This window comes from Netta rufina (assembly GCF_964035555.1).
Source record: "Netta rufina genome assembly, chromosome: 16".
Lineage (NCBI taxonomy): Eukaryota > Metazoa > Chordata > Aves > Anseriformes > Anatidae > Netta > Netta rufina.
The window spans coordinates 2,383,398-2,397,621 of NC_140140.1; the positions used below are offsets into that span (position 1 = coordinate 2,383,398).

Genomic DNA, 14,224 nt, shown 5'->3' on the forward strand with positions numbered 1-14,224 from the left:
CTCTATCAGGCTGTTGTTTTTTTCAGTGAGAAGTTTTAACAACTTGTAATTTGAATGTTTTTCCAGATTTCAGCAACCCAAACCAAGAAAGCGAGGAAATACATGTACAGGTTCTGTTCTGGAAGTCCTTTTCCCCAGCCAAAAAAATAAAAGCAGGATTATTATTATTATTATTTTGGTAAGGAAATGAAAGCAGGCAGATTTCTTAAAATATTGTCTTTGGTTAGAAGCCCAATTATTTGTTAAATCTAACCTAAGGCAGAAGCATTTTTCTACGAGCACATGGGTCTCTCAAGCTGACGTCCACAGGTTGGAGCCCAGAAGAAACACGGGACCGAGCCATGAGCTGGGACGGCTCCTGCACGTCTGCTGCGGCCACGAGGGGCTGGGACGCCGGGTGGCAGCAGGTTCTGCAGGAGCAAAACTACAAAAACTCGTATGCAGAAGATGAAAGGGCTCTGGCTCAGCACCAGCATAAGCTGAAAAAACGCACCAGGAGGAGGGAGCGTTTCTCTATGTCTGGCTTCATATTTAAATGGGACAGTTTACTTCAATATTTTTTATTTTTCGAGATAAGCCTGTTTCACATTCCACATAAGTGACGATAACCCTTGAGCAAAGCCTGATTGAAAGCGATGATCTGAAAGCCTGGCACCCTGCCGGCTGATTTCAAGCATGTGGAGGGGACTCGAGTCCTTCCCGCTCCATGCAGGAGCGCATCAATCGGGCATGAAGCTGCCATTTTCCAGTCGTTTTGCAGATGAAAGCCTCATTTCACTTCTCCCTCTTCTGTGTTTGCAAGCCATTGAGATAAGGATTTCCCACAAGGGCAGGCCAAGCAGCCCATTAATCCCAATTAAGCCCATTTCCCTGCCTGGCCTGCTCCCCGGTCCGTAGCCATCCCCAGCTCTGCTCTTGCTCAGGGTCCCAGCAAGTCCCGGCGGTGCTGGTCCCGAATCCAAATCCCACTGGAAGCCCTGCAGAAAGCCCTCTGCCACCAGCAGATGCTTTCTCCTGGGAGCTACTGGAAGCGCACGTTCCCTCTTACCCTACTAGGGCATGACCGAGCCTCGGGAAATTCGTGCGAGGCGGGTGGAAAATAGATAAAGCAGCGCGCACCCCGCTCTGAAGCCGATGCATCTCAGCACAATAAGCAGGCCTGGCCAAAAATGTGTCAGTGCTCCGGCTGCAGCCAGCTGCGGCTGGAGAGGAGGCCTCTGTGGGGAAGGGATGAAGCGAAGGTGAAGGCATCACACGGCTGCTCGCTCCCCAGCACCCAACGCCCTGCGCACAGGTCTTCTTCCATGGGGACAGTGCCCTGGTGCCACTGTTCGGGGCAGCCAACATGAAAAGCAGAAAAAATGAAAAGCAGCAAAAGCGAGCCCCAGACACCCCGCTGCCTCCCCATTACAGGAGCTGGACGTCCCCCAGCTCCACCATGCAAAAGACAGAGAGTCCCCAAAGTCCTGGTTTGGGGTGTGGGGACAGCCTGGGGCAGTGCTCGGCGTGGTCAAACCACATGCTTGGGAACCGGGAGCATCTCTGACAGCATCACCTCCAGCAGGCACACGGGACAGAGGAGTTAATTAAAACAACAGTTTGTGTTAACTGAGGATGAACTAAACACGCCACCCTCTACACAGACGCAGTGAGCGCGAGGAGGAGCACCAGCAGCGTCCCCTCGCTGCCGCCCCAGCTCCCAGCACCTTTCCTTTAACGCCTGCCGAGGTGCCAGGCTGAGCACCAACGCTCAGCAGGGAAGGTTCAGCTGCTCTCCTGCTTGCCAGCCTCAACCCTGGAGGCCTGGGAAGGCCTCCCCCGGCCTCCTGACATGCCCAATGCCTGGATCTGAGCCTGCCAGCCTCAGGGATGCTGAGCTGGGCAGCTGCGGCGGCACAGCCGAAGCCCTGGGCACACAGTGTGCACCCCACGGGCACGGGGCTGCACCATGGGCATGGGGCTGCACCATGGGCACGGAGGACACGGGGACTGCCGGCCTCCCTGGAGGCACAGACCTCGAGGCAGCACAGGAGGCAGGGCAGCACTGTGCCCAACAAAGCACCCGATGGCTGCGAGCGTGCGGCCGAGCTGTGGCGGCGGGGGCTGCCGGCGGCTCCCAGCTGTCGCGCGGGGCAGCGCTGATAAGCCCCTGCTCTGCCTTCCCTTATTTAGGCAGGGCGCTGCGCCGGCTGCAGCAATGCCCGCGCGTCACTTGCACCCTCCTGCCCCGTCCCCCTCGCAGCCGCCCGGCCGGGCTGGAAGCGCTGGGAGCGCAGGAGAGGCTGGGCAGGGTGGCTTCGGGAAGCGATTCGAGAGCCGTGCCCTGAAACCCAGCCATCGAGGCTTCGGTACCCAAGCAGCAGGATTGCAGGACCTCTGAGCATTTAGAAAAATACCCACGACGTATTCCTCTCTAGGTGTATTCTCCAGTCATAACACATTCAGCCTCAGGGCCAGAATATGAACAGGTGAAGCACAGCGGCAGTCTTTGTCCCTCACCCCTTCCCTTCCCGTTGGTGCTATGACACGCAGCAGATATATTTTAGGTGCTGTTAGCAGGACGTACGCCCGTCAAACTGCTAGAGCCTGGCCAGATCCATGCCTTCCTGGAAGCACGGCAAGTGCCTGCACTGGGTTTGGTCCAAGGCAGCGGGAAGCACAGCTCCTGCACAGGGGGATCTCGGCAGGCACTGCTGCACGGGGACAGAAGTGGGATTGACACTGATGCTGTCCCCCAAAAGCCCCAGCAAGAAGTAAAGCTGCTCCTGTGAGCTGGGCAGCTCCTGGGCATACAGCTTCAGCAATCAAACTCCAAAGCACAGCCAGCTGTTCTATTTAACCTGCTATTCAATCCAACCCCCCATCTCCCACTCCCTGTTTTCGGAGGCTTTGTCCCGCCCTCTCTGATATTTTTTGGAATGAGCCAGATTTCCAAGCAGGCGGCTTGGGAGGGACCTGGGCAGGGCAGGACAGCAGCAGACTGGGGAGAACCAGGCAGAAAACCCAAATCGAGCGGGCAGCGGGGCTGGAGGTGCCAACCAGCCCCGTCCCTGCTGCTCTCAGGCGTTCCCAGCAGAGCTCAGTGCCTGGCTTCATTCAGGATCCTGCCCGCGCATCCCCAGCGCGGCCGCGTGCCTGAGATTCCTACGGCGCCACCGGTGGAGGCAGCCCCAGAGCTCAGGCTTGTTTTCCTCCAGATTTCTGTCTTAAAGAGCCTTTTATGGTGCAAGAGAGCGAATTCTGCTCTCCTACTGACACTGCACTCCCCAGCAGCGGAAGGCTGGAGAGCACCTTAGCTGAGCCCTGCAAGGGCCCCCCCGCATGCCGGCAGCAAACAGAAATCAAACATCGGTGCGCAGCAGCAGAGGCACACGGAGCACCCCCTGGGAATTATTCTGTAGTGATCATCGCACACAGACACGTGTCATGTCCTCCCCAAAAGGGGATTTGTACGGTCTCAAAGGCGTAAGGTACAGAGCGCCCTGCAGGAAGCAATACAAGGTCTAGAAAACTTCACCTCGTAGCTGCGAGCTAAGGAGATGCTAGCGATAGTGCCGCCCTTGTGTAAACTGCAGTGGTTTGTTTTCACAATCTGCAGGCAATTCTTCTCTGCTGCGGGTGTAGAAACCGAGGCAAGGTTCAAGGCCAAAGAGAAAGCTGGTGCTGGAGCTGGGATTTCACCTCAGGACCCTTTCTGGGCAAAATGAGGTCTGTTTGCTCTTGATCCCAAACCTGAGCTGAACAGGGAAGGAAAGAGGAGCTCTGCACAGAGCAGCACAACCCCGGCATTGAGGCAGACGGAAAGGGTGAGGTGCAGCCTACAGCAGGGAGGAGACAAGTCCCCACTCCGCAGCAGGTCTGGGGACATGCTCCTCGTGGGATCCCGGGGCTGCCAGGGGAGCGCTGCGCCCTCTGCCCCGCACAGCAGCCGTGCTGCCAGGAGCTCTGCGAGGGGAGGGCGTCCCGGAGCGCTGCAACCTCCGATTTCCTCCAGCTCCGAGGTTCCCTTAATAGGAAATTATCTCCCAGCTGCGCCGGGAGGGATGCGGTCCCCAGCAAGGGCAGTGGCGCGTTCCAGCCCCTGATGGAAAACACAGCCGAGCCGCTTTTGATCCAACGTGTAAATAGTGTATAATAAAAAGAGGCTTATGTAAACTGACCGACTTCTCAGGGAGTAGCTTTTGCAGCTCCAGCCTCCTTATGTACGGCTGCGAGCGCTGCGGCCACGTGCTGCTCCTGCGGCGTCGGCTGAGCCGAGCCTCCCAGCCAGGAGCAGCCCGGGCTGGGGTTTGTGTCCCTGCTGTCCCTGCGTGACTCCTCTGACATCGGGCTGTCCTCTCCCTGCCGGTTGCTGAGGCAGTGAGGCTTTGGTAAAGGCCAGTTGTGCTCCTTGTAAAGCTTTGGAGGCAGGAAGGCAGAGGCTGGGCATGTCTGGGCTGTGCAGGAGGGCAGAGGTTTAGAAATAAAAGTGCCTTCCCCTGGGCAGCTGTTCCCCATGTCTGCACAATAATGAAGCAACTTGGGTGATTAAACCCTGAACAAGATGGTTTGTGCCTGGCTTAAGAACAAAATTTAAGAAACATTTAAGAACAAAATTTAAGAAACATTTAAGAACAAAAAACAAAAAACCAGTTTTGGAGCCACAGTCACCTCCCAGCAGCCTGAGGACAGCACCGATGCCACAATGTGGCCCCAAAATCACGGCAGCAGGGGGGCACCGTGTTTGTCCTGCTAAGCCCAACCAGCCGAGTCCCATGGGGCCCCCATCACATGGGCAGCAACATCCCCAGCCACAGGGTGATGTGGTGCTGCCCCTCAGATGCATGCAGAGGCGGGGGGGATATAAGCATGAGAAGATTTTCTCCTGCCAGCCCCAGAGCTGCTCTCCCATCTCCTCCTGGGAGGGATGCTGGAGCCATCAGCCCTTCCCTCGCCAGCCAGCTCCTGACACAACTAGTTCAGAGCAGAGCCCACCAGGCGGTGCAGGGGACACAGCGATACCTGGCCGTGCCCACATCTTCATGGGTGCAAGGGCTACGGGGGCACACGGGGCGGCCACGTGCTGCCGCACGCCCCACGCACGCTCCTCCCGCCCGTGGGATCTGCTCCCGGCTCCCAGAGCCCTGGCACAGCGCTGCCTTCACAGAGCCCGACCCGATAAACGGCCTGGGAGCTCCCCCTGAGCTGTACCGGGGGCTCTGGGGCAGAGTCTCTGCTGCAGGCAATATGTGCTTGGGACGCACCCTGCTTGTGTGCCTGCTGGAGCCACCAGTGCCAACACCCCGCTGCTCTCCATCCTGCCCCCTTCACGCCACCACTGGCAGCTTGGCAAGGCACTGGGTGCTGCCCGGCTCAGCAGCTCCTGCTCTACAGCAGCCAGCAGCTGCCCTGCACAAGGCACTTGAGGGGCTGGGACGGGGCTGCGGGAGGGGCTGGGGGCTGCAGCAGGCCATGGGGTGAGAGCAAGGCAGAGAGGCTGCGGCTCGGTGACACCGTGCGTGCGTTTGCCACAAGGACTCTCCAGGGGCTGAAAGCCTGAGGTTGGCTAAAAAAGGAGATGGAGACAGCAAAAAGCTGGAAGCTTTTCCCCGCTCCGTGGCAGGTCCCAAATGTCCGCTGGCTGCTGCAAGGGCCCTTGGCCTTGCTCCACCAGCAAAAAGAATGAAGCAGAAATCGCAGAGAGCCACGTTTGACCCCGCTGCCGGGGCACGGCCAGGGGGCACCCGGTCGGGTCCAGAGGGACCGGTGGGACGGGGACCACCGCCACCCCAAAGGACCTCCACGCCAGAGCCCCGTGCACCCACCTGGATGCCGCGATCTCCGACTTCTGCCGGGCGATGGCCGCCGCCCGCTGAGCCCCCTCCACACTCCTGTCCACCTTCTGCCGGATCTTGGCGCTCTTGAGGGGGATGACACGCTTCTTCATGCCCTTGACAAGGACGTTGTGGCGGTACTTGCCCTCCTCCTTCTTGCCGTCGGGCAGCGTGGTGCAGCCGTAGCCATGCCGCAGGTTGTCCAGCCACTCGCCCTCGTACTTGAGCCCGCTGGAGCGCTCGCTGACGCCAAAGCCCGAGCGCTTGTCGTTCTTCCACTCGCCCATGTAGGTCTCCGTGGTGGTGGCGTCGATGTCGGACTCGAAGGGGGGGTACTCCTCGCCTTCGGCGCCCTCGCCCAGGCTGACGGTGGAGGTGGCGTCGCTGGCGGCCGAGCTGATCCCGCTCTCGCTCTTGAGGAAGCTGACGCGGCTCTTCTGGCTGGCCAGCGACGACTTGGACTCGGACTTCTTCAGCTTCCCCAGCAGGGAGCCCCTGCGGAAGAGCCCCCCCTTCTTCGGCTTGCCGGCCTCGGCGTCCGCGTAGAGGCTGAGGGCGAAGCCCCCGCGGGTGATGGTGGGCGAGACGGGCAGGCTCTCGGGGTGGGCGGCGGGGGAGTCCTGCTGTGGCAGGGTGCCGTTGCTGTGCTCGCTGCGCAGGGAGGACAGGGAGGTGCGCAGCGGGGAGCGCACCACCGACGCCATGCCGTAGGGCACGCTCTGCCGCACGCCGTAGCCGTGCCGCATGCCGTTGGTGAACTGGCCCTGGTAGGTTCCTGTGGGAGAGAAGAGGGAGGCGGTGAAGCGGCGGCATTCTCCGTCCCGCCTGCGCGTGCCAGCAAAGGGCTGCAGGGCACACGCACCCTTCCTCGGAGACAGGACCCCCAAATCCACCCGAAATCCACTGTGAAAGCCGCTGCCCTGAGGGAGCAAGGACAGAGGGCACAGGCCAGAAAGGTGCTGGTGCAAACCCAAAGCCGCCCGGTGGACGTGGAGTCTGGGTTGGCATCAGCACAGGGGGCAGGAGGCAGCCCCACGGGGCTGGAGTTTGGGCTGTGCCGAGGGGTGGCAGCAGCCCCACGTGTACACGTGAGCGGTGGTGGCACGGCTCTTCTTGGCTCGGTGACAGTCCTTTCCAGCCCCTTCTGCTGTTTGTCACTCGCAGCCTGCCAGGACCAGCTCTAGACCCCCGAGACGGGCACGTGCCCATAGCACGGGCTGCCAGGTACCTGCAGCAGCATCTGCTTGGCCCTGACACAGCTTGCCTGTGGTTCCCAGGACCAAGGCTCACGCCACAAAGCAAGAAATGGGTAAAACAGGGAGGAGAGGAGCAGGTCTCTGAGGCTCCTCCAGCTCTGCCCCCTTCTCCAGCCCCAGCTCAGGATTGCACACACTGTGCCATACGACGGGGGGACACGGGGAGAACAGTGCTCAGCAGGACCAGGGCTACCCTCCAGTATGGGACCCCAAAGGACTGGGAAAAGCACATTGTTCCTCCACTAGCCTGGCCCTTTCCAGGTCTGCACCTCCGCAGGTGCTGGAACAGCAACTTGGAGACAACAGCTCTGCTTTTCCCCACCAGGACGCCAAGAGACTTCAATTAGCCCCATCAAATCCCCCTTTCCAAGAAGGGCTCCCAGCAGGAGCAGGGCTGCTGGGGCAGCCTTCGCCCCCGGCACCGAGATGCCAGCGCTACCCCCCTGCCAGGAGGGCTGCGAGAGCCAGCGTGTCCCCAGCGAGCCCCATGGGGTGGCGGGGACGGGACGGGACGGGACAGCGTGGGACGCCTCCCGGCCCGCTGCCCTCCCCGTCTCGCTCTCCTCGAGCTACAGTTGCCTCAGAAACCGGCAAAACCACCCCAAACAAAAGCAGCATTCAGCTCCGCTCCCATCGATCAGCCCTGCTGCGGCATCTGGATGGGGCTGCCTTGTGCTGGGGGGGGCACAAAGCTCCCTGGAAAGGCGCCCTGCTCTTTACGCTGCTGGGCACGGCTCCCTGCGAGCAGCCAGCCGTGCAGGGGGCATTTTGGTGGGCACGGGTCTGAGAACACCTGGGTTTTGTTCAGCAGATAAAAAAGGCACTGAGGTTTGGGGAGCCAGCCCGTGCTGCCCCGGGGGGGGTGACCCTAGGGGGTGCAGCTGAGCGGGGACCCAGGCTCGGCTGGCCCAGCAAGGAGGGGGGCACCCGGCTTCCAGACATTCATTTCCACATTCAGATGCTGTTACTGAGACCAGGGATGACCCTAGTCCCCGGAGAGCAAACGCAGCTCCTTCTTTGGCGATGGTGGGAGTGCATATTTTACGCTCTCCCAGGCCACTTCTGCAGCATAATCTCTACTCCCAGGCTTCAGGTTTCGTTGAAATCCTCTCCAGACCCGCCTGCGGGGTGTTAACTTACAGCGCCGGGGCCAGGAAAGGCAAGAAGTGCCCGGGCGGGCAGCAGCTGCTGCCCCCGAGCAGCCACCCCCCGCCAGCGCTCCCTGCCCCGGGCACACGGCATCTCGGCACCGCAGCTACCCTGGGAACGGGAGGGAGGGGCCGGGCAGCGCAGAGCATCCGCACCAGCCAGCCACGGGGACAGTTTTCCAGAGCCGGGTGCCTTTGCTTGGTTTCCTAGCAGAGTTTAAGTCTGTTAGGAAAAATCAGGGAGGCACGAGCTGGGAGCTGGGATCATCACCCGAGTTCTGCCTCACCCCCCCCAGTGCAGGCATCCGGGCGTGCTCCTCACCCTGCCTCGCTCCCAACCCTTGCTCCGTGCAGTGCTGACAAGCCTTCCAAGCACGAAAGCACCGCTCGCTGCCCCGTTTCCCTCCCCACCCCTTCCCCACACGGAGCTCAGGACCAGGGTGCCCCACCGCCGGCGCAGGGCTGACACTCGATAGGGGTGACACCGGAGCCCTCCCCGCAGGACAGGCCAACCTTGCACATTGCAGGCTGCATCTGATAGCGCCGTCGAATTAACCACCTGGGAAAGGAATTCTGGAGAAGTCTCGCTGGGGCTCAGCCTCTCCTGGAGGCTCAGCTCAGGGCAGCCCCTGTCCTCCAGCAAGTCCCCGACCTCCCTCCAGCAGTGCCGCGGGCACCTCCTGGCCAGGTGGGACGGGAAGAGCCACAGGGCACGGCAGGTCTTTGGGTAGCAGAGAGCTGGAAGCCTGCTTCTCACAGGCACCTGCGTGAATCCCTGGCCACATGCCCACGCAGAGGGTGTCCCATGTGGGACAAGAAACGAGGCCCTGGCAGCTCGTGGTGTGACCAAACCTGCCAACGCCACCTGGCAGAACCGAGAGCACCGCCACTGTGACAAACCCACAAAGCAAACGTGGGCAAGCGGGTGCTAGAGCTCAAGGAGCTCGAGCAGAGGGCTCACTGGTGCGGCCGTGTCACGCTGTGATGCACGGAGCCCGACAGAGGCTTCATGCCCAGCCACCAGCCTGGAGCACAGCCAGGAGATGCTGGGAGCAGCTCAATGCTCCGGGACACGCCGTCACCTCCTCGTCCACCCTGCATGGGTACCATGGGCAGGATGAGCCTGGCAGGCAGGAGGCACCACCGCGCTCCATCAGAGCTACCACAGAGTCACAGGCAGCCTGGCCCAGCTGATTTCACGTTTTCATGACTCAGTTTCCCCTCAGTGGGAAGAGAGAGCCTATTTTCCTACCTCTGTGGGGCATCTGTCAGCACAGCCATGAGGCTGCCGGAGGAGCTGTCACACTCTCACGCTCCACTTCCTGCACCAAAAAAAATTTAAAATCCCCCCCCAGTTTTTTTTTTCTTACACCATAAAGCACCCTGAGAGCAGACTGCTTCGAAATCTTAAGGTCTGAGCAGTGCCAGACCCAGTTAACCTACACATACCCGTGCAGGGAGTCCAACAGAGGGCTGGGGCTGTACAAACCCCATGGGGCTGGTCTCAGAGCAGAGCTGCACACATCTGAGCCGGAATTACACTGGGGCTATTGAAGCAGTCTGGCAACAGCATGACACGGGATGGGGGACACACGGCCACCTGTCTGATTCATCAGCACGTGTTAGCTCTGGAGAGCAAGGCAGGCACCGGGCTGCAAGAGGAAGCCCATGGGGTGGGGATGCAATACCTGTAAGTATCTGAAAGAAAGCAGAAAGCAGAACAGGCACAGGACTCCCAACACCTTATTGCCTGCTTTTTTTCTTGTTGGAATGGCAAAACGTGCCAGTTTCTCTGTGATGCCCAGGTAGAAGATCCCCCACCTCTGTCTGTCCCTGAGCAAGCAGGGGAGGGCCTATCTGTGTTCATAGCATGGGAAGGATCAAACCATGGTGCTGATGGAAATGTTGTCCCCAGACTTTACCTCTGAACACTTCTGTTCCCTGTGCATCAGCAGGATGGGGCCCTGGGTGTGAGAGCCTGCTGCCAGCAGCATCACAGCTCCCCTGCCCAGCACCTAGGTGCTAGGATAATGAGTGATGAATGTAAATTATACAAACAGCCAGGTAAATAATGCCAACAACTCCAATAGCTTCACTGCCTTCCGAGCACCTGCTTCTACCCAGACACTGCGATGACAGATGTGTCAGAAGAACTTGGTGCAGAAGGCCAGGCACATCAAAGCATCGCACAGCGCCACGTGCGAGACACGCCAGTGAAAACCTAGTGCTTCTCTTGGGTGCCAACGCCACCACGGGAAGGCTGTTACAGCATTACCTAATGGCTTCTCTCAGAAGAGAAAGGGAGAAAGAAACAGAGAGGGAAAATAAACACAAAACACACAGCGTTAATTCACGGGTCACAGTCAGCCACGCAGCAGCTTTACTAGGGAGGCAGCCTGGGCTGGAGGGAGTCTGGGTGCTGGACCTGAAAACAGGGATTTGAGTCCCTGCTCCGTCTCTGACGTTACGTGACCTTTGATGAGCTGCTTTATCGGGCTCAGTCACATGGAGATAATTCAACATTTTGTGCAGGTGCCCACAGACCCATGGGTCTGTGAGAGGTGCTACCACTCCAGGGTGCTCAGCCCCAGGCCACCCCGCTTTGTAGGTCCCACTGGAGCCCTCTTCTCTGCTTCCTTCCCCTTGTGGTCTTGCGGTCTTGTGAGCTCTGGTCTAATTGTCTCTGCACGGTTAATGTGCACCGCTGTTTTCTCTTAGCTGCCTAGACAGCAAACCGTGGCATCAAAAATCAGTTGGGTTTAGGTTGCTTTGATTGCAAGCGAGGGTTTTCCTCTCTCTAGGCATATATAAACAGCGACTTGTAGAGCAAAGCACAGCTTTGAGCCCAGGCCATATGCTAGCAATAAGATCCTGCAATAGCAGTGGCACTTTTCTCTACAGCAAGATTTGACAGGATCGAGCACTCCACCATAAACACGTATCCAAAAAGCAAGGACTTCTTACAGTGGTGACAAAACTCAGAAGCAGAAACCAAGGTTTTTGCTCTGAATTTACGTGGCAAAACAATGAGTTCCTTCACGCCGTGCCTTGCACAGCCCAAATCACCATTCACTTTAGCTGTCACATCCTGCCCCTGTAAAAGGGCTCCAGGCTCCTTCTTGGTGACTGAAGCACACACGACTGAGCTCGGACACCCACAGAAACATTTCGGAGCATTACTCTGCTCATCCACACCAGGAGCTCTGAGCCTCATGGCCAATTGCAGTCAGCATTACAGAAGGAAGCTCTGCAAGCTCTCAGCCTCCCACAGCTTTCATAACGGGCCTTTGGTAGAGGAGAGGACCGGGAGCAACCCAGGCAGTGCCTGAGCTCAGTTATATCGGGAGCTCACCCCTTAACAGGCACCAGAAATCCATACGGGATTTCAAAAAGCTTCTCCCTAGGTTTGGGCTTTATTTAGCAACCAGCCTCAGCCAGCCACGAGACACAAAGCACAGACAACCCTGCAAGTGTCTCTTAAAGTTCAACCTTGATACGTGTATTTTTATGTATATTTCAAGTGTAAGTGCATTTTACAGGCCCAGAAGGGGCTCCATCTACCTGAAGTTCACACAAGCCCCGTGACGACCCATGGCTCCCAACGAGCTGGCCGGCACCACCTGTGCCCAGGGCCCTGTTCCTGGCGCCACTGCCTTCTAGGGGGTCGCCAATCTCATGCCATCCACCCACAGAGTGCCCTGAGGTTTTACCTAGGCAACCCCAAACTCAAATATTAACAAGCCCAATTAGTGGCATGGCCACAACGGGATGGTGCAGGCGGTGGCTGCGTGCAGGTGAGGAGATAATGCAGGAGCAGCAAGATTCACCTGTCCCCGTGCCGTAGGCCCAGTGCTGGCACCACCACCTTTGCCACAGCCCTCCCCGTGCTCCCTCACCAATATCCTCCACAGGGCATGATCCCGAAAGGCACCAGCCCTACACCCTCAGAAAAAAAGCTGCATTTTAGTAAGCAGTGAGGAATGGGCTTTGAATCTGTGGTACTTTGAGATCTCCAGAATTAAAGTCACACAGCTGCCGAGCGAAGGTCTTTCACGTGCTGCTCACAGTTATTTGATCTCTGCCCATTACAAATCACCCAGACACACCTCACTTGTAACCTACACACCTCACAGCAACTCGTTAGGCTTTTAGAAGAGTGCTCTGCAAGGACGAAGAGAGCATGCTTTAGGCCTCGGCATCGCAGTGCAGGCGGCGGGGCCTGGCTCATTAACAGCTCCAAGGCCCGGCTCATTAACAGCTCCGAGGCCCACAGCAGATAGAGGCCAAGACCTAGGGAGCAGGAGGGATGAGCCACTTCTGGTCTGCGTCTATACCTACAGCCTAAGGGCACAAAGAAAGCGAGTCAACTTCAAGACTGCATTCCCAAAAAAAGTTAGCCATGAGCCTAGGCAACTTGCTGAGAAATATATGAAAGCACAACCCTGAGGGCTGCTACCTTGAATGAGTCTGTTTTGCTAATGTCTATAAATCCGATGCTCTCCGGTCTGAATATTTATACCATTACTGTTATTTTTCCTTACAAACTGACTCCTTTGCACGTCCTGGATAAATATAGATGTAATTCTGATACATATTTTGAAGCGTGTTTCTTTCAAATCACCCTCTCTATTTAGCTATCCTAAATATGGAAGCCTGGAACATTACAGCACTGAGGAGCTACAGAATTACTTGCACAGAGATTCTTGTAATGGTTCTAACCCCAAAGTTGCCACTAAGGCAAAAACACGATTAGACTAAGCAGTCACAGAGTACAGCAAATATCCGGCTGCTCGGTGCCATTTGTGCACTACCGAAGGGACTGTGAGCTTCAGAGTAACCAAAGGGGTTTATTTTAGGGAAAGACACGTGGCTACGTATTTTAAACAGCTTTGATAACTTGAGCACAAACATTTCACCAAAGCAGATGTTCAGGCATCCAGTTGAAGGCACGCGAGCAGCATTTAATACCTAAGCAAAGCACGCTACGATGCCGGGGGTGGCTCATATCCAGCATGAAAACACCGTCAAAGTGTTGCCTGACCAGAAAGCGACGGGCTGGCTGCGGGCACGAAGCAGCGAGGCATTTAACTCGGGTTCAGCCACCAGCTGGAAGAATCGACCACCGGAGAGCCAGGATCCGCAGCCTGCACCATCCGATGCTATTAACCAGCTCCCGTGGGACGGGCAAGAGGGCGCCGTGCCCACCCAGCCCTCACTCATGGGGCAGGAGGAGGTCACCGCTGCCACCGCGGGGCGGACATCGTGCTGGTACCCGCCGTCGCCCTTACCTCCATCAGCGTACGTCTCGGTGCCGTAGCCGTCCTGCAAGCCGTTATTCCAGGTACCTTCATACTTGGCTCCACTGCTCATGCTCTGCCTCGTGCCGTACCGTCCCTTAAAGCCGTGGGTCCACTCGCCCCTGTAAACCCACCGCCCTTTGGTCTCAATCCCCAAGCCGTGCCTCTTGCCTTGGGACCAGTACCCCTCGTAGGTGTTGCCGCTGGGCCACGTGTAGATGCCCACCACCTCGAAGCCGTAGTTCCAGGAGCCCGAGTACTCGCCCTGACCCTTGGGGCCGGTGCAGATGCCGTGCCCGTGGGCTTTGCCCCCTTCCCAGCCTCCGCAGTAGGCGCCTCCATCATCGAAATCGAACCTGCCTCCGCTCATGGCACCGGCTCCTGGCTAGGGGGGAGCCCCCCAGCGCCCCCCCCCTCAGCCGGGCAGGGGCAGGAGCCGGGGGCGAGGCTGCCCCATGCTGGGAGGCTCCGGCCTCTGCTGCCGGGCCTCGCCTGGCCGTGGGAGGCCGGCGAGGAAAAAAAAGATGGGGGGGGGGGGTAAAGGAAAAGAAAAAAAAAAAAAAAAAAAAGGAGGGGGGTCCCAAGCCCCCGCCCCAAGCCTTTCCCCGCCCGGAGGGAGGTCAGCGCTGCCCTAACAAGGCCATCGGAGGCCGGGAGCTGCTCCCAAAAATAACCCCGCGGGCCGGCCCCCTCCTCGGGGCCCTTTTATG

At 58.4% G+C, this 14,224-nt stretch overlaps 1 protein-coding gene across 1 annotated transcript in view; it reads right to left on the bottom strand.

Moving 5' to 3' along the window:
* Positions 1-14,009, bottom strand: part of JPH2 (junctophilin 2) — a 29,240-nt gene extending 15,231 nt beyond the window's left edge. Inside the window, exons 1-2 of the mRNA XM_084296776.1 lie at positions 13,506-14,009; positions 5,805-6,588 (exon numbers count right to left, since the gene is read on the bottom strand). Coding sequence (XP_084152902.1) covers positions 5,805-6,588; positions 13,506-13,884 — 1,163 coding nt within the window. The 5' untranslated portion in view covers positions 13,885-14,009. The remainder of the gene's footprint in view (positions 1-5,804; positions 6,589-13,505) is intronic.
* Positions 14,010-14,224: the final 215 nt, after the last annotated feature.